Source organism: Asterias amurensis, chromosome 1 (genome assembly GCF_032118995.1).
Source record: "Asterias amurensis chromosome 1, ASM3211899v1".
Classification (NCBI taxonomy): domain Eukaryota; kingdom Metazoa; phylum Echinodermata; class Asteroidea; order Forcipulatida; family Asteriidae; genus Asterias; species Asterias amurensis.
This window is the reverse complement of record NC_092648.1, coordinates 32,577,099-32,603,539: the sequence shown is the minus strand read 5'-3', so window position 1 is coordinate 32,603,539 and position 26,441 is coordinate 32,577,099. Positions and strand designations below refer to the sequence as shown.

Below are 26,441 nucleotides of genomic sequence, written 5' to 3'. Positions count from 1 at the left end.
TTTTGTTGCACTATCTGCGCTTGCGCACCGTACCGAGGGAAATCATTAGACGCCATTTTTGCGAAGCGTGAGAGAAGCTGGAGGTACCGTTTGCTACAAATTGAATTGTGTAAGGAAACGTTGTTTTTTATATGTTTGTCTTATTTTATGTATTTCTTTAAACAACACTGTATTTATATATGTTTATTGCCTTCGAATGTTTTTATTGTTGTTCCAATTTGTTGTTATTAAGCTATCTTTTAAGTCATTATTTTTCAGCAGGTTGCTCTGCTGTTTGTTGTTGGAGTGGATGGAAGGTTCCAGAGAATGCAAGCGCCGTGGCCGCGCCGACCAGTCCTTGGTTGGTCGGCTCGCGTAGCGTGACGCGTCCTATATATATCCACGGTTTACGTCCATGTTCCTAGGGACCTTATTTAGTATGTATCTGTTGAATAAATAAAAATGCTACTTTTGTTCTTGCTAGATGATATCTGTTATGAAAATAAGAAGGGTTAAAAAAAAAGGGCATGATGAGCCGGGGGGGGGGGGGGGGCCTCACATTTAAATTAATTTTTTGTGAAAAGTTTCCATATGGGGCCCACGACTTTTTCATTTGAATATGAGATAAAATAGTATTATTCTAATTTACCTACATGAGATATCCCTATTGTTAAAAAAAGGAGTGAAAAAGTGGTGGTTTTGTATGGAAAGTTTTTTTTTTCGGGGGGGGGGGGGGGGGATTGGAATGAGGGAAGAGATGAGGCCCAAAAATTATGATTTCTTTTGGGAGAGGGGAGGGGGGGCAGGGTTCCCTTTGCCGGTGCTCTGCGCTGTTAAATTTTGTCCGGGCGCTAGTCATGCTAATCCAATCCTGCATGATTTTAAGTTGCCAGCGCATACTAGTTGCGAAAGCGTTGCCCTACTCCTGACCGCGAAGCTGGTGTGTTACAAACCAGGTTTGAATTGTACAGGGTGAAATGGGTCCTTATTAAAAGCTGACAACAAGCCGACAACAAGTCCAGAGTGCCGTCGACACGCTGACAACAAGTTTAAAAATCTCCAAAACCGCAAACCAAAGCTTTAAAATACAGAAATGTAAATGCACATCTTCACAAAAAGTCTGAAATTTTATTCAGAAAAAGCGAAGTAACACGGCAAAGTAACATGGCAAAGTAACACGGCGATCAGTTGCCATCTTGGCTTAAAAACCATGTTTCGACGCGTCATTATGGTACGGGTAGATTACTCACTTACTAACAACAGAGGGCGGGTGTCGTGTGAAGACCTTCGTTACACTGTCATGACAGTGCACAGTTGAAGGTCGTTACTGGTTTTTTTAATACGTTTTTACATGCTAAAAATAAATTTTGTCTCACTGAGACCCAAATTCACTTGTGACTTGTTTTTTTCTCATCTGTGGACATAATGTTTTGTATTACAAAAAGTTACAAATCCTTTAATCATTAGAGTTATAAAGGGCACTTCCATTGGGAAAGTCTATGATGGGGCACTTTTTGAAGGGGCACTAGGTCCAAGACCATGGCAACAGAGAGTTTGGATTTGTTATCAAACATTCAATGGAATTTCATCTTTGAATTGAGAGAGCAAAGCCATTTTCATTGGGGACCCTTGTTCTCACATCAAAAACCAAAAGACAAGGGACAAGCACAACTACAGGCAAACAACCGAAGAAAACAAAGAAATACTATTAAAGTAAACAAAATCACAAAGAATATGGAGAAACTACAATTTAAAAATGGCAAAAAATTATTGCATAAGCATGATAAAAATATACAGGAGAACCGTACTATCCAAATTAATTAATTTTGTAAAAGGTTTTTATTTGTATGATTTTATTTCTGCACACAGCAAAATGAGCCGAGTATATATTGGCCGTCTGAGCTATCAGGCGAGGGAAAAAGACATTGAAAGATTTTTCAAGAACTACGGCCACATCAGAGAGATCAATCTCAAGAATGGTTTCGGCTTTGTGGTAAGTACTGTACAGTCCAGTAATCATTTGTTTATTAACTTTAAATTGACATAAAGAGATTGACCCCATTTTTGGTTACTTGAAAACAATGAAGGAATTTTTCAAACTGGCCATCATGCAAATGGTTAAACAACAAGGACTCAAAATAGCACTCGACATCCACAGCAATTGCAGTGGTGGCCTGTGTTTTTTCTGCAGTGCCCTCTGCTTTCATTTTCCACCATAAAAGTGCTCCTTACTAGAGGAAATTGCTGTGCCCTGGCTGTGCCCCTTCCTTGCTTGAGACAGTCGCACAAAATTGGGCATGATTGGCAATTTAGTGAAGTTTCTGAAGAAAAAAAGTAGTCCTTGATTCCTTTCCTTGATAGAGTTGTTTTCTCATTTCCGATGCTCTCAAAAAACTACACTGTCGAGGCTAAAAGTGAGATATTTGCAATTTCAGGTGCATGATCTTAGCTTTAGTTACTTACACAACCAGCTTGTAACTAAACATAGGTGAAACTTACCAGGCTGAGGCTGAATGGCTTTATAAAGTCAATCTGCAAGGAAAACATTACTAAATAAGTTTCCTTTTCCCCCAGGAATTTGACGATCGCAGAGATGCTGAGGATGCAGTTTATGACTTGAATAATAGAGAACTTTGCGGTGAACGGTGAGCATTCAAGGAAATCACTTTTTTATGCAAACTTATTCATTAACTTATTTATAAAAAAGGTATTTCAAAACAAGCCATTGGATAACTGCCAACGTAATTTGTATGTAATGATACTATTGTTATCTTTTTGTACAGGGTGATTATTGAGCATGCACGTGGACCAGCCAGAGGAAGAGATGATCGCTACGGAGGTTCTAATGATAGAGGGGGTAGGGATAGAGGTGGCAGTGACAGAAGACCAGGCTGGATCGACAAGTAAGGAATACAGTCATCTTCTTTGTTGATCTTTATTGTTGCATTTACTTTGAAAGGTATACTACAGGTTGGTAGGGATAAAAAACGTAATTGTTAAAAAAAAAGCTCTGAAAGCTTAGCGAATTATGGAAAAATTTCCCTACATTATGAAGTTAAAATCAGGAGAAAAAAACAGGATCTTAAAATAAGGAAAAAAGTAACGGCTGAAAAAACAGAATTAAGGACAGTGTGTTTACTACATGCTGACAATTGTGCATGGCTTTTCACTATTTGCTCCCGACTCACAATGGATAAAGCCAATATTTTCACAGGTTTGTTATTTCATGCTTTGGTATTTACATAATAAAACATGAACTCTGTGACTACTTAGTCATCTCTACCAACCTTGTATAATACCTTAAAGTAAATCCATTGTGTAACTGTTTACTTTTAATACACAGCTGATGAGTGTAGTTACTCTCCATTTGGAGCAATAAACCATTTACACCACAAAGAAAATTTGATGACTTATCGTGGATGTTAAAAACCCAGTATCACTCAAGCTTACAAAAATAAAGATTTGAAGCTTTAGACGTGTTCAAGCAATAAATGAAGAAGTAACTAACTATCTTGCTGTGACATATTCATCTACATATTTCTATGCTAACCATGAAATTATAAGTTGGCCTAAAATGTGTAACGCTTTAGGTGAAAGGCTTTATCAGCCAAGAAAAACATGGCATCTTTCAACAGACATGGCATTGCTAAACTGCTCACTGGTGATGTGTTTTGTAAGCATTTCTGTATGAAGGAAAACTGTTCCTGATTGTGTGGACTATCTGGGCCACACCATGAATCATTGTCAATGGGCAGCCACTTTATGAAATACTCTTTTAAAAGCAACAGTTTAAAAGGAGTTTCAAACTAGGAGTGTGTGGTGTGTATATATCCCTAGATGACCTGGGGATGGCTGAACAGAACGAAGGGAAAATGCTGATGTAAATTACCCCTAACTGATTGTGATGTTTCTTCTCAAAGTTGGGTTACTGAAACAGAACCTCTGATGTTATGCTTTTCATCATTCTGTTAAATTGATATTGAAAACGTTTCTCTTTTGAGAAAGTGGGCCATTTCTTCCACAACTTTTGAAGATCAGTGATATGCACTTTGGGGTTCTTCAGCTAAAAAAAAAAATGTTGTTACAGATGATTGAAGAAAAAAATTGTCCTTTTGCTTATTTGAGATTTCAACCTGTGAAGCAGCATGTGAATTTGGCAGATAAAGCCGACTACCCCTGAAATGCAAACATAATGTATATTTTCCCTTTGTTCCTTCAGTCATAACGGCTCAGCGTCTTATTCTGGTCGATCTTCTAGGTGAGACAACTCAAAAATTATTCTTCTCAAAATAAGTAAGAAATAAACATTGCATTATAATTTAGGGTGCTTTTAAAGGTTTGACATGATTGAATCTATTGTGGTTTTGAAAACCTGACCAATCCTTGTAACATGAAGAATGTCGCCACCAATTTTCTTAAAAAGATTAGTTACCCTGATTTACTAATCCATCTAAGCTTAAATCCATCCAATTCATGAAATGCGCCACCCTGGTGTAGGTCCACAAGGGGATATATACACACTCACACACACACATGATGATTATGTGTATTACCATAAGAGCATTCTGTTGTCCTCCCTGTAAGATGTATTTTGCAAGAACATGATCACGATAACATTATTTGAATTTTTGTGGCATATTTTCAGATACGGTCCACCTGTACGCACTGATTTCCGTGTCATCGTTGATAATCTCTCCAGTCGTGTCAGTTGGCAGGTATGATTTCAGTTTGTTGTTCTGTTCATAATTGGCACACATTACAATACATACCATCCAGTGGTTATAATGAACTTCATCATTTGCAATCGTTTGTCCAACTTACCCGATTGATTTTTAGACCTTTCTTCCTTAACTTTAACCCTGACTTCTGGGAATGGCTAAAAAAACAGTCATTGCCTTATTTTCTTAAAGCCCTCAAAAGACTATATTGATATTGTATGGTAAAACAAGTGGCCAACTGACCAATGCAATGTTGTCCTTTCTTCAGCACTATTTTAGCGACTGAGATGTCCATGTAAGGCACTGAGGGTTGTCTCTCTATCTGAGGGAAGGTACCCCCCTTGTACCACTAACGAAGGGCTTAAAAGGTCTAGGTCATGGCAGATGATGTTCTATCGCTCTCTGAGGGCCGAGAATAAACAGGGCTGTGGCTGCTGAAGCGTCCTCCGCCTCATGCTCCTTAACCATCCCCCCATTGTGTGTAGAGAGAAACGAGCAGGCAGATGGCTTAATCCTTTTGGCAGTTCTGGTTGGACGACCGCCCTGGGCTGGCTGTACATCTTCCCCTGAGGGATGTTCTATGCAAAGTTTTTTCGGCCGAAACTGTGGCCCCCTAAAATATCCAAGTAAACAAAACGTTATTTTTTCACACACGAAGAATTCAATTTTTTAGCCAAAAGATCAGAACTGAAGAAAAAAAAAGTATGATGTGAAAACTTTGAAGTGAAAGAAAAGAACAGTAAACAAAATTAGAACAGTAGAACCGTTACAACTTTTTTCCTGAGAAATTGGTCAATTGTACTAAGTCGATTGCAATTCAAAACATGTCAACTGTTTCAAACGACATCTCAAAATTTTGGTAACCTTCATTTGAAAAATAGAAATATACATTTTGGCATTGATCACCTTCTCTAGAAATTTGAAATGAAACCATGAAGGTGCAAAAACAATCGGGGAAAAACCTCCTTGGCATTTATGTGGAGGAATGCAAAAAAAGTTGTGTGTCCTTCTCCAACTGCTCATCAATCCCAATTTCTATTGGGTTGAAATTCTACTGATGGTTACCACCACCTGGGCCAATCTGAGCTGAAGCTGGGCTGGCTGGCTGGCTGTTTTGCATAAAGTGTGACCCACCCCCGAGGGGTGCCTCTCTGTCTGGCTGTTCTCTCATGGGTCTTGTAGCTGCCCCTCTCAAGTAAATATCGATGGCTGATGAGAGCTTGGCCTTACTATCTGTGGAAGGTATAGTAATGTTAAACCATCAGGGAGTCCACAGTCACTTTTAAGATAGAGCACATGAACAATCATAAGGGAGACGGCTTAGGTTTGGGAAAGTAAACATTTTTAATAAATAGTTTGAATCTTGATGGGTGTTCAGGGTAAGGATGAAATATGCAAGAATTTAATTGCAAACTTTTTATTTTTTGTTACCAAAGTTTCTTTGCCTGACTGACAGTACTTCCTTACTACATGTTCATGTGTTCTTTCTCTCTTGGTGATCAATGAGCTTGTGTTTTAATCAGTTGAATTAAGGGGTAGGCAATCTTGTTGCTGAAGGACACTGCTGGACTACGCCATCCGAGATCATCAACGATGTTCTAGATTGCTCCAAGGATAGCTCCAGCCAACATTTTCATTTGTTTCAGGCATATTTATTACTAATGTGATCAGTTATTGTAATGAACACCATGAACTACATAATCTAGAACTTTAAAAAATACTTGCAATTAGTGAAGACATAACATTGTTTACTGTGTTTACATTGTTTACCGACTTCAAAAGATGGCGCCGTTGTATGGCGACACCGTTTTGCATGCTCTCGTTACAAGTGACATTAATACATTATTCTATTCTATTCTACTGTGCGGACAAACATTTCCTGGTGTTCTTTACATTAAAAACCCTGATTTTTGTTCCTTTACCAAATTATTACAATCCCATGGTAACATGAACCTTTTTATGAAAATAAAAAAGGATATTATTTTTGTTATCAGTTGTGTTCATGAAATAGAATTGATTTTCATGATAAGTCTTCTAAAGACCCAAAAAACCATGTTACTGTGAGATTGTTTGATTTTTATTTATTTTGTTGTGCGTTATTCATTTGTATCGTATTCCTTCCCTAGATATGTACCTGGCGTGCTCCTGTAAAATAAACCAAGTTTGCCCTTATTCCAAATATTGTCACCTATAGCATGCAACCAAAAGTGATCGCTTACCAGCATGACACCATCTCCTTGGCTCGAATAAGATCTCTCAAACCCTTTTATGTTGCCACCCTCCCTCCCCCCCCCCAAAAAAAAAGAAGAAATAGTTGCATAATCTCTAGATGTAAACTTTCAAAAATGTCTTGGATGTACTTTTTTTGATTGGTATTTGTACCCATATGTTTCCTTGCTGTAGGATCTGAAAGATTACATGCGTCAGGCTGGTGAAGTGACCTTTGCAGATGCCCACAAACAGCGCAAAAATGAAGGGTATGTTATATGTCCACAATGAGGTTAATTTTGCTCACTGATTTTGATTGCCAAAATTGTCGTTATGTAACAACTGCATGGACCAAAGTCGGCCCAGTCTGGAATTTCATTTTAAATGAGAAAAACCTATTCAATGAGAATTGGGACACTGCATAAAGCAGTGTTTAATGACACTTGACTCAAGTAGATGAAGCCGTCATTGTTTAAAAATGTTCTAGCTGTTTCAATTATGAATTTCTTTTTAAACTATCAAGTAACCCTCTGCTACCGCTTCCCAGGTTGTAGCATAAATTTAGGTTTGATCCCTGGCATTCAGGAACGGTTTAAATGGCTTCTAATTGGCTTCTAATTGGTACCCTAAATGAAAATATTTACAAAATAGGGAGACTGCCAACACCACCAACGGTCTCAAAAGCTCAGTTTGTAGAACACTGGCGTGGTAATATTGAGGTGGCATGTCCAGTCTTAAAAACTTGACTTTTGTTCAGCCAAAAAGAATGGAATTTTAATGTAAACCATTATTCATTTGTTTGATCCTTATGTGTTGTAGTTGTTAATTTTGTATCTTGTTTCTCATGCAGCATTGTCGAATTTAACAACTTGAACGACATGAATAATGCTATCAAAAAGCTAAACGGAACCGAGTTGAGTGGAAGACACATCAAGATAATGGAAGATACTCCACGGAAGAAGTAAGTTGTTTTCTAGAACATCTCTCCAAAGGTTTCACAAATCCAGAGAGAATTGTATGTTTGTTAATAGTGAACAACAGTCTGCAGACCAGTGGCTGTCCAAAACACGAACTTAGTCTCATTTAATAATGTTTTTTCGTTTGCTGATTTATTTTAGAAATTTTATTATAATGTTCAAGGGTGTTAAATTTTTGCGTGTCTTATAGCTGTCACATTATTGACTTTTTTTTTTGCATATTTTTTCAAGAACCTGACTATGAACTGTGAATTCTGAAGAAATTAAGATTCCAAATATGTGAATACGGTTTTTGTGTTTAGCTTCATGCTTAGCATTATAATGTGGGGTGCGTGTGTGTAACAGCTCCCTTAAAATTGATAAATACAAAGAAAACATGCATGTGCATAAAAGCTTTTAGACAACAAAATGCTTGGGTCATTTAGTCGCCAGTTCATAGAGCCAGTCTTTATATCAGATGTTAATACACCCCCATATGACCAGTCGTTAACCAATCCAAATACAAAAACACCCAAAGGTTTGTTCTCTTTTCTTATTTGTTTAATGTATTTTATCCACAGGAGAAGTTATACTCGTAGTCGCTCTCGATCTAGATCTCGTTCCCGCTCACCTCGTCGATCTCGTTCTCGCTCACCCCGTCATTCTCGCTCCAGACGCTCACGATCTGGAAGCCGCTCCAGAAGCAGATCTCGCTCAAGGGACCGCAAGAGCAACAGCAAGAGTCGTAGCCGAAGCAAGAGTGCAAGACGTAGCCAGTCTAAGTCACCAAGGTGTAGTGTCTCACCGCGCAAATCAAAATCCAGATCTAGATCCAGATCCCGTTCCCCACGATCCCGTTCTCGATCCCGTTCCCACTCAAAGTCAAGATCACACAGCCCCTGCGACTAAGGAAGTCGGATAGCTTGAGTACATTGTAATGGTTCAGTACAGATATGCAAATGGTACATTCAAGAAGGGTGTGCAAACAAATAGTTGTACCAAGATCCTTAATGTTCAATGTTAATATTAAAGACTAGGGTCAAAATATTGGACCATTTCCATGTTATTTGTGTATTATATCCAAGTTTTTGTTGATGACATTACTGCCCCCATGATTAAAGGGTCAAGGTGAACGGACGACCTGGTGGTAATGTCAATTTTGGTGTAGAAATAATATTTTTAAAATGAAAAGGATTAACTTGGTAGTTTGGTTCAAGAGGAAGGCATTGATAATGCTCGTTTTCAATTTCATGTATTCCTATAACATCAAAAAGTATATAGGGGGAATGAATAGATTCGTCTCTACAACATACATGTAATTGCAAAGAAAATTATGGCATTTTTTGTAGAGTTTCTTTTCATAAAATGATTTCATGATTATTTTATCCAACTATAAAGCAAGGAAAGTATGGTATAAAGCAAACCAATTAATTCTTTTTTCTTGGGGGGGGGGTGTGATGGTGGTGTTCATGCACTTTTTAAAGCTGTACATTTAGTGATTTTGTCTCCTTTCTGTTAAGTATCAGTTTTATGTTTTGTTTCATTCATTACAATGTGTGAAAGATGCAGGAATATTATCAGTACATAAGTAACAGGCAACAAAACTTTTTAAGGGAATCGGCGCAACAGTCGAATTTGTGCCAATTTATTTTCTCTTAAAAGAAGAAATCGCGTTAAAAACCTGCTTGGTAGCCATTTTCCTTCATCTCTTCTTTTGACGTATACCAAACTTGAAAGGCAAATTTCTTAATGATTTGGAACATGTTTGGTACATTTTTTTATTTGAATGATTTCTGTATGGATGTGTTTTTATTATAACAAAATGCATGGATTGCATCTGAAATCAAACGGGCTTTCGGTCGATAAGTTCTAAAATCTCAATCAATGGTGAAATAGGAAAAACTACAGTGGATTCCTTTAGGTTGTACTTGTCAATAAATACTATTTTCAGTTGGTTAATTCTATTCAATTTTTCATCGAATTTAACTGTCTCATTGTGACTGATATTGTTTGTGTATGTGAAAATAAACTTAAAATGTATTTGGAATTTGTTGTGATTTTAGGAAATTAACTTCTTTTTGTTAGATGTGTCCGATTCAATCTTCTGTAAGTTAGCAACTTCAGGAAGGATTCAAAGTTACACCTTTCATTTTTATTCGAAATAATAATGATGAGTGGACGAACTAGTCAAAGTGTCTGGGGGAAGAAGTCATCACAGGTCCCATACATATAAGTTCCATACTGTGACGGTGAGGATGGGAGATGTTTTACGAATTAAAGATTGCACCTTACATTAATGAAATAATGCTTGCTTAAGTCGAGTGGTGTCCTCGAATCACGATTGTTCCCCAAGTCTTTCTGTCCCCATTGCTGACTTGAAATCGGCTGATTCAAGTCCCGTGTTGGTTTTTTGAGAAAGTCGGTGCTGGTGTCGCATGCAATTATGTCTATGCAATACTATCCGGAGGACATTATTGCATATGCAATAATGTCCGCCAGACGATTTTGCATATGTAATCGTGTCCGCTCGGACGCTGTTCCATAATGCAATTGTGTCCGCCCGGACACATGTGACATTTGCATATGCAGTTGTGTCCGCCCCTGTGCAAAACCTTCCTTGCAGTAAATAAACGCCCTTGGTCGACAGAACACGTTCGCCATTTTTTACAAGCTTAATTGAATGTGATGATTGACATGGGAAATGTTGGGCCGTTGGGTATTCGCTGCAATCATAAAATGTGGAATATTCATGCTGCAAATATTATGTAGGTTCAGTGCATGCACGCTCGCTTACACGCGCACATACATGTACGGACACGATTGCATATGCAAAAGTGTCAGGAGTGGACAATATTGCATCTGACACCTGTCTACCAGATTTCCTCCTCCCATGCTTAGGGGCCCTCAGAACAATATTGGACACTGATTTGCTCCTGTAGCAGTGGCCAGCAACACACATTCTTCTTTGCTGAGAGCTTGGGTAGGTTCCCAAATAGAAGTCATGAAATAATGGGTGGATGGAAATATCAAAGTGTCTGGGGAAAGAAGTTACCACAGTTGCCACGACACCTTCCATACTGTGATACAGTGAGGGAAGATGGGAGATTTTTAAAAAAGATTTACAGGGGGGGGGGATAATTACATGTATAAGTTGGGTGGAAAATACTTTTCAAGTTGCCACTTGCAATAATTGGATCCTGGTTTTCAGTCATTCTTTTGACAAGAATACTTGCACCCACACTGACAAAGTGTTAAAGGTTTTTTTAAAGTTGAAAAACCAGAAAACTATAATTTGTTTATTTATTTACTTATTTGTTTTGATTTTTTTTTTTTTTTTTTTTTTTTGGGGGGGGGGGGGGAGTAATTAAAGTGATTTTTGTACCAGTCTGGCTTTATACAAAATAACACACAAAGCATACAGAGCTTGAATTTATTTAGTTTAATATCAATCATCAGGTCATTATTTTCAGTTTGAAACAAAAGTTATTGAATAAAATAATTCACTACATGTACAGTAATGGGAGTTGTACCCAATCGAATACTACCGTATGAAACACTAAAATATAAGCCTGATGCAAGATAAACAAAATAAAGCCATTATTTCTTCCATGTCAAATCCTACACCATCTGGAAAACCAACTGCACCTAGGTGTGACATACAGCTGGAAGAATAACTATAACTCACCTAGTGACTCAGGTTCTGAATGATTCTACTAGCATTTGGCACCCCTTGCATTTCCTATGCAAGCAGACTTCTTTGCAAGAAAACTGCTGTACTTAAAAAAGTCCAAGGCTTAGGCTAGCGCATTGTACCTTCTACAATTCATGTATTTTTTGGTTCTCTATTTAGTGACTGACATCCCCATTGCTTTTGTACACAATATCAAATTGAAAACCTTGACCTGACAAAATACATTATCCCTTTTCTTTAAGTCTACCACGAGTTGAGTTAAGACACACTCACTAACAATAAACATAAGCAGTAACACAATTATTTACATAAACACTAGTACAAATCCAATGTACATGTATTTACAAAAGCAAGACTTCTTTTTCAGCTTACATCCCATGACCTCAAAAGTTCTGAGCTTTCTGTTGTTTATTTTGCAAAAGCAGTTCATTTCCTTCTTTTGAACAAGTGAGTATACAGATAACTGTAGAACTGTTGGAATTGAAATAGAAAATGGCAAAACCGGTGAATTATAGCCGACTGGCAAATTCACAGAACACAATGCTTCACTAGGTCACAAATCCCACTTGCATACTCCATTCAAGTCAGAAACATGAGCCATGGTTGCCATAAAGTCTTTCGTGATTGTTCATTTGTCTAACAACAGTTTCTCATCCCTTTGTGCATCACTGCTTCGCTGTTGCCAGAGGATTCCTCAACACCAGGATAACGCTATCCCCTCGCAGGAACATCTTGGAAATATAACGATCCTTGTTGACAGGTTTGGACTTTTTCTTCCCTTTACCGGCTTTTGGCGTTTCTGTCCACATCTCCTTCACATTCTCCAGTACCATGTTGCAATGTCTGAAAGTAAATTGGAAAGGTTTGATGAAAATGCTGTAAACACACCACAGAAATCAAGAAATATAATGAGTAAAGGGAACAGTTACTCGTCTTAATTTTGAGACTGGCCATATATTTTAATATTTCTTTGGACTAGTCTTAAAGGGACTGGTCCTGACTCTTTACGGGATCGACCCCTGATATGATATAATTGTCAGTGTATTTCCTATATGGACACCTTTTTAATGTATTGTAAGTTTAACTAATCTTTTTATAGTAGTGCTTTTCCTTAACTTTTTAAATTTCGCGGTTTGTGGTTTTAACTATTGGCTGGTCCATTTTGTGGTTTAAATTTTTAGAAATCTTTTATGCTCTTGGTTTTTTTTTTGCTCTTGTTTGCAGCTATTTTTAATGTGTACAGCGCCTTGGGGTCCAGTCATGGATGTAAGGCGCTTTATAAGCGTTGTTTATTATTATTATTATTATTATTATTATTATTATTATTATTATTATTATTATTATTATTAAACAGTAAATAAAAAATACCAAATACAGATTGCACCACAGACAGCACCTTGTAAAATTTACTACATGCTACATGGATCTGCATACCTGTCAATCATACAGAAATTGAGTGCACATCAATTCATTTAATTTCATTTCATGATTCTGGTTGTGAACTTGTGAAGCAAAGGGTTCTCAGAAAAGTGGTCTTTTCTAAACTAAAGAACCCCTTAGCTTAGAGAAAAGACAAAGAAGAAGTTTCACGTTAAGGTGTGGGAGGGAAAACCCCAGATATTTATATAGATTGTTATGAGCTTATGGCTTTCTTTAATAACAATGGTCTATCCATCCTCCATGGTCTATCATCAGTATCACAGTCGCCATTGAATGATAAGACTGATGTTCAAAACGAGCCATAACACGAAGTAATCCAAACAAAGTAGGCTATTGGTGGTGGTGGCTAGCTGTTAATTTACCTGTCAAATGCCTTGACTCTTCCAAGTAGTTTCTTGTTGTTTCGACAATTGATTAAAACTTGTGTGTTGTTCTTGACGGACTGTGTAAGGACAGACAATGGTCCTGTATTGAACTCTTCTTCTTCTCGCTTAGCGAGCTCCTCTGATGTCATCTCACTCTTTGGTTTCGTTAATAACCTAAAGGGAGGGAGAAGAGCAGGACAAAAAATGTGGTCATTGCCATATAGCCCCATTTATGATTTAATTTAAGGGCCAATCAATCAACTGAACTTCCATTTGTTGAACCAAAATGTGCAACTGGCGTTCACGTAGGTTGTAAAATGTTCTTGTTCATGTTGGTAATGTTGCATGATTCACCCAAGTAATAGCCCCACTAGTGTGGCCAAGTTTGTTATAGAGAACTACCTTCACTCATGTTTTACCTTTATCCCAAATAAATAGGGTTTTAGATGCATTAAATGCTTCACCGCCATGTGTAATAAAAAGAGCAGAGCGTATATAAACATGTACACCTTTTTTTTATTAATCTGCCATTGTTTTTCTTCAGAAACCCCCATATTTTTGGTCTATATTTAGCTTACATCAAATAAATAAATATGCCACAATAAAGCCATATACCATCATTACACATTGTTGACAAAAAAATACAACTTACGACATGTTGAAGGGTCAGATGCAGTGGATTTTAAAGATGATTAAGTCGTCTGCGAACGATGAATGTAACGTTTGAGTAACGCACTTAAACGATCATCGAAACGAACGACGCGCAAACCCCTGGCACACAAACACACTGCATGCCGCGCCGATCGCTGGTCCTTGTTTTGTGTTATTGCCCGAGCGAAGTATCGAAAGAACGAGGTTGATACAACATTACACCGTCTGGCTACGTTTGTGTTCTTTCATCGGCACGTATGTTTTGTATAATAGACGTCTGGGTATGTTTCATAATTGAAATACTCCTTCTCAGGTTTTGGTAAGTACCAAAAACAACCGTACCGACCGCTACGTGTATTTTTTGTTGGTGCACTTGTTTTTGTGCTGGCCGCGCCGGGGGAACTTCTAAACTGCGGAAGGTAAGGACCTCCATGATCATGGTTATATTATTATTTGGGGGCAATTTATGAAGTAAAAAACATAAGCATTTCCCTTTTTCCCTATGTTTGTTGCCTAACTGTTGACATTTTTATTTAGGTAGTCTATTTTTCTTCGTGGTTCTCTGAATTTTTAAACATTTATTTTTATTGCCACTTCATTCCTTCCTTGCTCTATGGTTTCAGGTAATTGTCTCCTTTTCAAATATTCTTGATTGTTCTTATAATTTTAAACATTGGCCATTGTATTGTATTGTTTTATTGTTACTTCATATTATTATAGCTTTGCTTTGGTAATATAATACTCTAATACTCTCTCTTTATGTAGTGTTCTATGTGTAATGTGGTTTTTAATTAGGCAGTTCCGTCAAGTTGATTTCACGTGCACGTACACAGCCCCGAAAAAAAAGAACGAAATATAAAATATATTAAATCATAACTCACATTTTGTACAACTCACAACTATGACACTTTAAAGCAGGCAGGAGCATTTTCTCCTCTTGCTTACATTTTAATTATTTTTGAAATCGGATGAATAGTTTCGGAGGTATTGTAAAACAAAAAATAGAGAGCAACGACAGACACGTGTTTCCGTAATGTTCCACCACAAGAGGGCGTGTGTTACAATAAGTTTGATAGGCCGACAGGTGTCATGACAAAAACTGTCCGCTCGTTAGCATATTGCGTTCTGATTGGCCAAGCGTCTATGACGTCACATTGTTTACGGAAGCTTGTTAAATAGTGTCCGCGGTTAGCAAGCATCATCATTGTGTGCCTCGCTTCTTTTTTAACATTTTATAGTTAAGTTTTTTTTTTAAGGGCTTTCCTGCTTGTATTTGATTATAAGTATTCGTACTATTTATAATTTTAGCACTTTCATTCATATTTTTTAACCTGCACATTTTAATTACTTAAGTAAAATACTAATCTTGACATACTTTTGAGATTAAGTGTTCGTCTATTTTGTAACTTGACTTGAAGTTATATGCTTAAAGCCATTGGACCCTTTCGGTTCAGAAAAAAAAAAAAAAGTTCACAGACTTACAAATAACTTACAGGGTTTACAGAAGGCAATGGTGAATGACTTCTCTTGAAATATTATTCCATGAAATGCTTTACTTTTTGAGAAAACAGCAAAACAATATCAATTCTCGTTAACGAGAATTACAGATTTATTTTAAACACATGTCATGACACGGCGAAACGCGCGGAAACAGGGGTGGGTTTTTCCGTTGTTTTCTCCCGACTCCGATGACCGATTGAGCCTAAATTTTCACAGGTTTGTTATTTGATATAGAAGTTGTGGTACACAAAGCGTGGGCCTTGGACAACACTGTTTACCAAAAGGGTCCAATGGCTTTAAGAGCATTCTTGGTTGTATTTTATTGCAAATAACTTGTAACATTTACCATATTAAAATACTAATCTTGCATACTTTTGAGAGTAAAAGTGTTCTGTTCGTCTATTTTGTTTAATTTGGCTTGTTTATAAATAATCAGCACGGCGCAGCATGCATGGTGCCCGGACACTATTTGTTAGGCGGACACTATTTGTCACGTAATCCGTGCCAAATAGTGTCCAGGGTCTACTGCGCATGCTCAGCGGACACTTATTGCCAGCGGACAGTTTTTGTCATGACACCTGGGCTCTAATTATGTTTCGTCTTGGTTGGGGGGAAGCTGCCCGGTCTTGTTTTTGGTAATTTCCTCGTTCTGACTTGAAAATAACAGACTGCTCATCTTGAGTCAAAAGAAGGAAAAGTTTCCGTATGGCGCTACTACTTTTTCATTCGATATGAAATAAATTAGTACCTAATTTACCTCAATGAAATATCCTTTTTTGTACAAATTAGTGAAAAAGTTGTGACGCCGTACGGAAAGTTTCCCACTAGTTTTTAGAATTTGTAAATACATTATAACAACAATAATCGATGCGTACCAATGCCTTCATCCTCAAGTTTTTTAATGATATTTTTACTGTATTAATACTGCAATTTTAAATCAAAGGATCAATTAATCTTAAATGAAAGAAAACATTCCAGTCATAAACTCTTAAATTTTATTCAATTCTGATTCATTTGTTGACATAATTAGTAAAGAATATTCACACAAACACCTGCCAAACTTAACACATTTTTAATTTTTACAGTTAACATTTTCCCTCACGTTGCCGCTCCTCAGTTTTGATTCACAAAAATATCACTTTGTCTTTTTGCCGTTCATAAAAATAATACTTGTGTCGCGTAGCGCAGTTTGTAAACCTCCCCATCAGTAGAGGGCGCTCGCCAGTCGCCATATAGTTGCCATAGACCTTATCGCAAATACCAATGCGCAAGCGCAGACTGTTGAATGAGGTGCATTGTGGGATATATATGAATCAAATTTGTAATCAGCTAGACCACAATGCACCTAATTCCAAGCTTTACGCGCGCGCCCCAGTATTTGCGAAAAGGTCTATAGACCTTATCGCAAATACCAATGCGCAAGCGCAGACTGTTGAATGAGGTGCATTGTGGGATAGATACGCATCAAGTTTTGCTACCAGCTAGACCACAATGCACCTAATTCCAAGCTTTACGCGCGCGCCCCAGTATTTGCGAAAAGGTCTATAGGCTGTGTATTAAACGTAACCGATATGAAGAAAAACATAACAATTGAACTTGAACACAGGCGAGTTTTTTTGCACTATCCAGGCTCATTAAAAACGGTATATCTCTGCAACCAAACATCCAATTTCAAAATTGATTTTTACTCCTTAGAATACACTTTAACAGACCACATCTTGTCAGAGAAAACTGCCTGTTTTAATGGTTTTTACTTTTTTATTGTCAGTGTCGTGCACCTTTTGAACAGCGTTGTCTGTAATTGGCGCATTATAAATTAAATTATTATTATACACATATTGACTGGCAACGAGGTAACTAGTATACGTCTATTCCCACGAGGGACTTTGAGTGACAAGAATTCCGCCGAGGGAAATAGGCCCCTCTTCTGGTCACTCACAGGCCCGAGGGGAATAGACGTACACTAGTTATCGAATTATGCAAGTCAAATGTGTTTTATAACACAGCTCGGTCATAAATGTCAAATAGTAACAGAAAATATGGCGCTAATTAAACTTGTTGATCATCTTAACAACTCTTTCACTGAGAAAATGTCTACTATTGGTGTCTTTATAGACCTTTCCAAAGCTTTTGACACCATTGACCATAGCATTCTTCTCTACAAATTAGATCACTATGGAGTGCGTGGTGTGGCTAACCAATGGTTCGCTAATTATCTGTCTGACAGGAAACAATATACAGTTTTCAAAAACTGTGATTCCCCTCTAAAGACAATTGACTGCGGTGTTCCACAAGGCTCCATTCTTGGATCGTTGCTGTTCCTTTTGTATGTAAATGATCTTTATCATTGCTCATCCGTCTTGTCTTTTATTCTATTTGCTGATGATACCACTATCCTTTTTTCTCACTCTAATATATCTTCTCTAAGCAATATCATCAACAGGGAACTAAGTCTGGCCTCGTCTTGGTTTAGATCTAATAAGCTGTCACTCAATTCGAGCAAGACCAAATACATGTTTTTCAGCAGGACTCGCAACGCTAACGACAACTTCACCATCAGTATTAATGATACTCCAATCGAACAGGTTCACTCGACAAAGTTTTTAGGAGTTTCAATTGATGATAAGCTGACCTGGAAAGATCACATATCCTCTGTTTCGAAAATTATTTCTCGCGACACAGGCGTTTTGTCTAAGCTTCGTTCCTTTCTTCCCACACACACATTACTTTCTCTCTACAACACTCTTATTCTTCCCTATCTTAACTATTGTAATATTGTTTGGGCTCATTCAAGCACTAGCAAACTTCATTCTCTGTTCTTAATCCAAAATAGGGCTATCCGTATCGCTTCTATGTCTCATCGTCGTGACCATACCGCGCCCTTGTTTGCTAACTTGAACACACTCACACTCACGGATATCAACAAACTTCAAACAGCCATTTTCATGTTCAAATACACAAAAAATCTTCTGCCCCACACTTTCTCCAATTACTTTCCTTTTGTCAGCAACACGCACCTTTATAACACACGCTCCTGTAACAATCTCTATATCCCTTTTTCACATACTTCTTACACAATGAACACTCTTCGCTATCATGGGCCCCGCCTCTGGAATTCAATTGATAGACGAATTCGCTCGCAGTCCTCTGTTGGCCGATTCAAAGCATCCTTCAAAAAACACATTGTCTCCCATTATGTAACATAGTTGTGATTCTGTCATTATTTTGGTTTAGTTCTATCGTCGTGGCCGTCTTATGGTAATTGTATTGTTTGTTTGTTTGTTTGTTTGTTTGGTTTTGTTTGAGGTGTTAGTTTGAGGTGTTTGTTTGTCTTGTTGGGTGTTTTGTTTTTGCGTTTCGTTTATCCGTCTCGTTTTGATGTTATTGTTGTTACTATACGCATTGTTTTATAATTTAAATGATCTTATTACCTTCCTTTGTTTTGTAAAGGCATTCCAGCTTACAAGCTTTGCTTTAATGGGCCATGCCTCCATACAGTTTTCAGTATTGTAACATCCTATTGTTTGTATTTGTATATTGTGTTTGTATGGAAATAAAAGTTGATTGATTGATTGATTGATTGATTGAAAATGAGTTTTGTAGTTGTTGTTCACGGTTCAAGTCAAGAGAGGGTGCTGTTACCGCGGGCACTATATTTAAAGACTATTCCCCGCTCTGGTACTATTCCGGCAAAACATGCGCGCACGATCACTAGCCTATATTAGTTCATCCCACGTGACCGTGTTTCAGCCAACCAGAATACAGAACGAGCAAGAAGTGTATTATAATACTATTTATTTATTATTCATATATTTTTATAACAAAATAATTAAACTACTGCAAATTTAAATTAGCCTCCTAAAGGCTAAGTCTTAATTGTCCATAAAGCTTACAAATAAAAAATCAACAAGATCATCAGGCAGGGCCCAATTTCATAGTGCTGAGGTTTTGTTTTAAGTTGTAACACTATCTAACCATTTATAAGGCTGTTTTGAACTTGAACAATTTGGCGATATATCGTCATACCTCGGCAATATTTACCCGACTATATATCGCCAGTCAAAATTTAGGATATTGTCCAGGGTTAGTGCTGGTTAACAGTAAGCACAATTTCTAGCTTACTGTAGCAGAAAAAAGTGCTACGGTGCAAGCATATTTATTTCACAGGTTAGCAGACAAATTAGGCGTTCTTATTGCGTGTTTACAATTGATTCACCATGGTCCATGGATTAGCATTGCCATTGTGGCGTCATTTATTTTTATGCAGTAAGCATCAGATAATTAGATCGCTCTTTTGTGTGCTAATAATTAGCATCGCTATGAAATGGAAATCGCACAGTAAGCACAAATGGACCGCTGATGAAGCAGCTCTATGAAATTGGGCACGGGTAAAGGTCTATACTGGGAATCTGGAATAATATATCATAGCTCTTAGTCACGTTCCTTTAATCTCGAGGGTAATGATTATCACACCAAGTAAAGTCAAAATTTGTTATTGATCATTCATTTTGACATTACTGATATAATAAATCATCTGTTTTTTTAGTTGAAGAGCAATTTCAAAGATGGCATCTTTAAAGGTGGCGCTGACTGCTGGGATTGTTACATTCATCCTCATCGCCTGTGTTGTTGTTGTTGTTGTTGTTGTGGTTGAGGCTGGTGACAAGCCTCAGAAGCTCCAGATCGACGTCACGAAGAAGGTGGAAAACTGTGACCGGAGATCCAAAGTTGGTGATTCCTTGCATATGCATTACACAGTAAGGAAGAGAAAACCATTATTTTCTAGATCATGACTTGCCAATGAATTATCCTACCTATGGTGTTCATGCACCTGTTTTGTCTATAAGGCTTTGATTCCTATTTTGCTTATTTTGTTTCGGTGTAATTTTTTCTTAGGCCATTTTTACTGTAATGTGCCCCAATATCACACTGCCGCTGTGCGTTATATTCATGCCATAAGTCTGCACTTTACTTGGAAGAAGAATAGGCTGGTTCTGGAGAGAGAGCAATAGAAATTCAAAAAATTATTTTAATTATTATATTTAGAAAGGTCGTGATACACACCATCTTTACAGCAACTGGGGTTTTGACTATTACAGCTGAACCATTCACCCTTGGTGGACTTAACTTTATTTAGAGCCCACCATTAAAATTGGTCTAGCTACAGCACTGGTGGTATGTTTTGTATTGACATCATATGGGAGCTGCAGAGATTTAGACTCGTTGGTGTTTCTCAGCTGAACGTGTAAAATCCAGTTGGAAGTTTTTCAGGTTCTGATCTTGAGGTTTATTTTAAGTCCAATTAATTACTAAGCCATCAGCCAATAAATGTTTCTAACCTTAGATTTTTTCCAATTTGATCCCTTGACTTTCTTTGTTTTTGTGGTCTTTTAATTTATTGTATTTGTTTTAATCCAGGGCACACTAGAAGATGGAACCAAGTTTGACAGCAGCATTCCAAGGGGGAAGCCGTTTGTTTTTACACTTGGCGCAGGCCAGGTGATCAAAGGCTGGGACGAAGGACTACTCGAGTGAGTATTCAGTAGCTTTAGGGCTTAATTGGTTTGGTGACACCTGTTGGCAAGGTGTTCAATTTATTTTCCTTGGTAACAAGCAAGTTGCAAGTGCATCTGTACCTTATTTGCACGTTCTCGTCAAAGAGAGACCGGCTTTTGCAGGACTTTCTTTGCCTCAATGCTGCAGGCTTTGCCTGGGCCCAATTTCATAGAGCTGCTTAAGCAAAATTGTTTGCTTAAGCAAAAAATTCCTTGCTTAGTAAAGTCAGATTATCGGCCAAGACCCCACTCAATTGTTATGCTAAGTAAACAACAGCTAAATACCAGTCTCAAGCAATGTACATGGCATGAAATTTTGGCCAGTAACATGTGTAAAATAAGCCAGCTATTTTCGTGCTTAAGCAGATTTTTTGCTTAAGCAGCTCTATGAAATTGGCCCCTGGTCTCATGTTTTCCCTCTTGGTTTTTGATTTCATTCAGATTGTTGTTGTGTTTTTCTTGTTATTCTCTGAGTGCTTTGCAACCCATAGGAAAAGGTGCTTTATAAATGGTGTTATTATTATTATTATTATTTGTAAAATTTTCCTTCTATTCACAATGTTGCTTAACATCTGCACAGATGAAGCCCTCACAGTAAACCTTCGCTGCAATTCACAGTATTTTAGAATGTGATGAACTGGTTCTTCCACTGGTTCTTCCAGTGTTTTTAATTTTATTATGTATTTGGCTAGTGATATTAATCATTTTTCTTCCATGTGGATTTTAACTGTACTTTCTGTATTTAACGTGTTTCTTTTTACGTAACTGTGTTTTTTATTTTGTGTTAAGCGCTTTGGGACTTAGCATAATGCACTATATAAATACCTTTTGCAATATGCAGGCAGTAAAAATAACATCAAACTATTATTGGGTATGCAAGAAACTTAGCCAATGAAAGCACCACGTATGGGTGGTCAAAGATTTGATCAATTTGAAAAGGATCTCCTTGTTTGGGAAACCTTTTGAGAATGTTTGTTTAACACAGCTCATACACAGTAGTCATAAGAATTCATGGTTAAAAAGCACATACTATAAATACTACTTTTGCCATTTTACTGATTCGTTGTATCTAAACACTATCACTATTATGGCTGATAATATAACTGTTTATATAACACCCAAGCAGATCCTTGCAATTTGATTGGTGGATTGTCCGTCACACGATAGCAAATAAAAGTACCATTGCACGCTGAGTCACTCACCGTGCTTTTTTGTTCCATCCGAAAAGTACTATTGCACGCTGCAGCGTTCAATAGTACTTTTCGGATGGAACGAAAAATCTGAGTCAAAAACATCACTGCGTGCGCGTGTCTTTGGTAACGCAGCAGTGTTACTGCAAGGCACATTACTAGCATTCGGCTTCTGCGTGTTTCAAAATAGCTGTACAGAACGCACATTGTGACTGTTGAATCCAACAGGCAGACCCAAAAGAGAAACGGGTGTAATTTCACAATTAAAAATTGTAGGCCTACGCTTTGTTTGTTTGTTTTAAAAGTTGTATCTTCCAATCAAAATGACAAAGATCTACTTGGATGTTATATAAAAAACAGATAATGAATGTTTTTCATTCGCGCAATAGTGCAAATATTTTCATTCGTTGAAAGCTGGAGCGTTCCATTCAACTCGGCTCCGCCTCGTTAAATAGAACATTCCATCTTTCAACTCATGAACATTTTCGCACCATTGCACTCATAAACATTCATTATGTGTATAATATTGTTGATCATGATGCATGCAATGATTGTACTTGTTCATTACATAATTTTCAGCATGTGTGTTGGAGAGAAGAGAAAACTACTTATCCCATCTGATCTAGGATATGGAGACCGAGGATCACCTCCCAAAATCCCAGGTGAGTGGGCCCCCCCCCCTTTTATCTGTTTTGAGGTATACTAAACAAACAGATTATTGATTTTCTTTTAAAGGCACTGGACACGTTTGATATATGTCAAAGACCAGCATTCTCACGTGGTGTATCCCAACATATGCATAAACTAAGCTGTGAAAATTGGGCTCAACTGGTCCCATCAAAGTTAAAAGAAAGTAATGGAGAGGTTTCGCAAGCGTATGGATACAGATACAGATACGGATATGATAACCGTATTCGTTCACGTCAATCGCGTATTGGATTTTGTTTTGCAAACTATAGGCATGTTTCACTTGAGTGCGCTCGCATTCATAATGAGTGTTTTTCTGACAAACATGACCGAGAGACGCCGCATTTTATACACTGAACTTTCTCATCGTTTTGCTTGCAAATGACTAACAATTGTCTATATATCAAGCACAATACCAGTGAAAGCAATTCCGTGGGAAATGTTTTTGATCTGGGACAAAAAGACAGCTAAAAGTCTGCAAAACAGTATCCGTTTTTGTACGACAGGTTTGAGCTCCCATATCCGTTGCTAACGTGTATTCAAAATACGATAGTCTCGGATACGCGTCACGTGAACACACAAAGTGTCGATGTATCGGTATCTGTATGTGTATCTGATGCTTGCGAAACCTCTCTAAAAAAAGAAAAAAATACCCTTGTTGTCAAAGTTGCTTTGGCTTTCAGAATGCCCTAAAAAAAAACTTCAGGCCTGGAGTCTTTCTCAGATTCAAATATTTGAGTGAGAAAATACCTCCTTATCAAAAATTAAGTTACTTCAAAGGGAGTCGTTTCTCACTATGGCTTAACAGCTCTCTGTTTCTTGATACCAAGTAAATTTTTAGGCTAATATTTATTTTGAGTCATAACCAAACGTTTCCAGGGGAGGATTTCACAAAGAGTTAGGACTAGTCTTATCTCGAGTTAGGACAAGTTACTCGTCCTAACTTAGGACTATCCATGCAATTTGTATATCTCCTAGGACTAGTCCTAACTTAGGAGTAGTCCTAACTCTTTGTGAAATCGACCCCAGTGCCTTTAATATGAATGTTTATTTTGTGTAAAATTAATAATGAAAATACTATCCTGCTTTGTTTTTTCCAGGGGGTGCTACTCTTGTCTTTGAAGTAGAGCTGATGAAAATTGACCAAAGGAAGGAGGGTTTTTCTAATTGAATCCTCTTGCTTCCTATAACAGGCATGCCACTTTTCAACTGATCAGCTGATTTCCTCTTTTTCTTTTCAAAAAAGTGCCTTAGAAAACTGAAAACACTGTATCAGCCATTTTTTTTTTAGAGAGTTGCATGTCTGAAATTAGAAAGTTGCATGTCTGAATTAAGCCGACAGAGAATACTTGTGTTCATACTCTTAGCCTGTAAACATAAATGGTGTTGATATTGAAATGGTTACTGGGGTCGATTTCACAAAGAGTTAGGACTAGTCCTAACTTAGGACTAGTCCTAGGAGATATACAAATTGCATGGATAGTCCTAAGTTAGGACGAGTAACTGGTCCTAACTCGAGATAAGACTAGTCCTAACTCTTTGTGAAATCCACCCCTGAACATAAATACCTTGGGACTCACATTGATAGCCATTTAAATTGGAATGTTAAGGTCACCTGGAAGTGGTATTTTTTCAAAATAAAGCTTTTGTCACTAATATATGTGTTTTGATGAGTGGAATGTGAATAAACAGTTAACTAAGGTTTTAAAAAATCAGTTCTTATGTTATTTACAAGTTTAAGAGTAGACCCCGACCCGAGAGGGCGCTGTTCGTGACGTCAATCGAGGCAGACTTTGCCTGTAATGCGTAGAGTAAACACAATTGCAAAGTACATGTACGGACCAAGTCGTGAGTTTGTACGTTTCAAAAAAAAAATTAAAAATTGTTTTTTTCCGGCAATGCCGACCAGGTGTATTGCTGCTGAATGCAGAAAAACACTTTTTGAAATGTACCAACTCATGACTTGGACGTACATGTACTTTGCACGTGTGTTTACTATACGCATTGCAGGCAAAGTCTGCCTCGATGGACGTCACAAAAGGGGTAGGCGGAGTCAGCCCCCCAAACAACTTTATATATTTTTTAAACATATAAATCGTGACAAACAATTATTAAAAAAAAATTTTTATTGTTCGTAAGCATATACTCTTATGTTTGAAAGAAAAAAAAATTATACTTCCAGGTGACTTTAATACACAGAAATTATGCTCTAAGGCTAATCAACGTTTGTATTTTTTAAGGAAACTTAAGATTTTTAACATTGACCGGGATATTATAATGTTTTTTTACGAAAGTGTAATTCAGTCTGTCATTGCGTTCTCTTGCATTGCATGGGCGAATGGTCTGTCTGTGGGTAATCAAAATAAAATCAACAGAATCACTAGATCTGCTAGTAAGCTCATTGGTATTCCTGTAAAAGACTTAGGTTCCATCTACAAGGCAGCTATATTGTCAAAACTCGAAAGTATACAACTTGATGATACCCACCCACTTCATACACCTTTTGTTCTTAATAAGTCTGGGAGATTGCGTCAACTCAAATCCAACTCTAATCGTCATCGTCTATCCTTCTTACCCAGTGCAATTTTCTATTTTAACAACAATTTTATTAGATAACTTACTATGTACTTCCCAATCCATGTCTCCTACGGCCTCTCCCTTGTTCCCATGTATTGTCTTCCCACCCCTCCCACACCCTTTCTTCTCTCCTTTTCCCATCCCCCTTTCCTTTCCAAGTCATCCTTAGTTTAGTTTCTGTTTTTTTTATGTATATTAATTCCGTTGTATTTTAAATTATTTTTATGTGCAATATGAAATTTTTATTAGTGTTCTGTGCTATTTTTAATGACTGTATTTTAATGTGCAAACTCGGGGAAGTGATTTTCATGCTGGGCATGACGAATAAAAAAATCTAATCTAATCTATCTAACATCATCAGCGTAAAACTTGGTTGTGCCATGTTGAGAGTCATTGCATAGAGTAATGGTCATTGTAACCGGGTCAAGGTCAAAGTAGAGGTCAAAAGGTTATCATACCTAAACATGTTCCTACAAAAAAGAAGAAGACATATTTGGAAAGCTTACACAATTTCCTTTCCAAAGACACCAATTTTAACCAATTTGACCCAAAGGTTACCGATTTATGGTCGTTTGAATGTCAGAGGTCAGGCGCATTTTGACCAAAATCAACAAGAAAGAGCATGCCGTAACGCGAAAACCGTGTATCGGATGGAGCTGAAATTTGAAATTTGAGCTTGTTGAGCCACGATTACCCCATAAACCAAATTTGAGCAAATTTGAAGAGGGTAGGGTTTAACCCATTGGGTGATTTGACACGGAATGACCCTATTCATATATATTTATATTCACTACTACTATGCAGATTGTTTGTATTGTCTCACTTGTAATATTATTGATTTATATTCAGCAACAATTGTCAAGTTTGATAAACGAGTATTTTGTAATCAGCAAAACTACTACCTTTTTTCATAAAAACAATTGA

At 37.4% G+C, this 26,441-nt stretch overlaps 3 protein-coding genes across 5 annotated transcripts; 2 read left to right on the top strand and 1 right to left on the bottom strand.

Annotated features, from left to right (window-relative positions):
* Window positions 1-9,908, top strand: LOC139937166 (serine/arginine-rich splicing factor 6-like). 2 transcript variants are annotated; one of them, XM_071932214.1, is made up of 9 exons: window positions 1-109; window positions 1,849-1,972; window positions 2,554-2,624; window positions 2,763-2,882; window positions 4,199-4,237; window positions 4,625-4,694; window positions 7,101-7,174; window positions 7,756-7,866; window positions 8,443-9,908. In XM_071932214.1, the coding sequence occupies exons 2-9, from the start codon at window positions 1,853-1,855 to the stop codon at window positions 8,768-8,770; spliced, it is 933 nt and encodes a 310-aa protein (XP_071788315.1). In that variant the 5' UTR covers window positions 1-109; window positions 1,849-1,852; the 3' UTR covers window positions 8,771-9,908. The 2 variants fall into 2 exon arrangements, with proteins under 2 accessions (XP_071788315.1, XP_071788325.1); XM_071932224.1 differs by lacking the exon at window positions 4,199-4,237.
* A 1,377-nt stretch (window positions 9,909-11,285) lies between these two features.
* LOC139941024 (small nuclear ribonucleoprotein Sm D2) lies at window positions 11,286-14,137 on the bottom strand. Its single transcript, XM_071937442.1, has 3 exons — window positions 14,010-14,137; window positions 13,355-13,531; window positions 11,286-12,395 (listed from the first exon to the last, which is right to left on the bottom strand). Exons 1-3 carry the CDS (start codon window positions 14,012-14,014, stop codon window positions 12,218-12,220), a joined length of 360 nt encoding a protein of 119 aa, XP_071793543.1. The 5' UTR covers window positions 14,015-14,137; the 3' UTR covers window positions 11,286-12,217.
* Window positions 14,138-14,349: 212 nt separating this feature from the next.
* LOC139937252 (peptidyl-prolyl cis-trans isomerase FKBP2-like) lies at window positions 14,350-24,755 on the top strand. Of its 2 annotated transcripts, none has more exons than XM_071932350.1 (5): window positions 14,350-14,427; window positions 20,055-20,265; window positions 20,927-21,039; window positions 22,833-22,915; window positions 24,041-24,752. In XM_071932350.1, the coding sequence occupies exons 2-5, from the start codon at window positions 20,074-20,076 to the stop codon at window positions 24,109-24,111; spliced, it is 459 nt and encodes a 152-aa protein (XP_071788451.1). In that variant the 5' UTR covers window positions 14,350-14,427; window positions 20,055-20,073; the 3' UTR covers window positions 24,112-24,752. The 2 variants fall into 2 exon arrangements, with proteins under 2 accessions (XP_071788451.1, XP_071788459.1); XM_071932358.1 differs by lacking the exon at window positions 14,350-14,427 and adding an exon at window positions 16,123-16,143 and having other exon boundaries at window positions 24,041-24,755.
* Window positions 24,756-26,441: the final 1,686 nt, after the last annotated feature.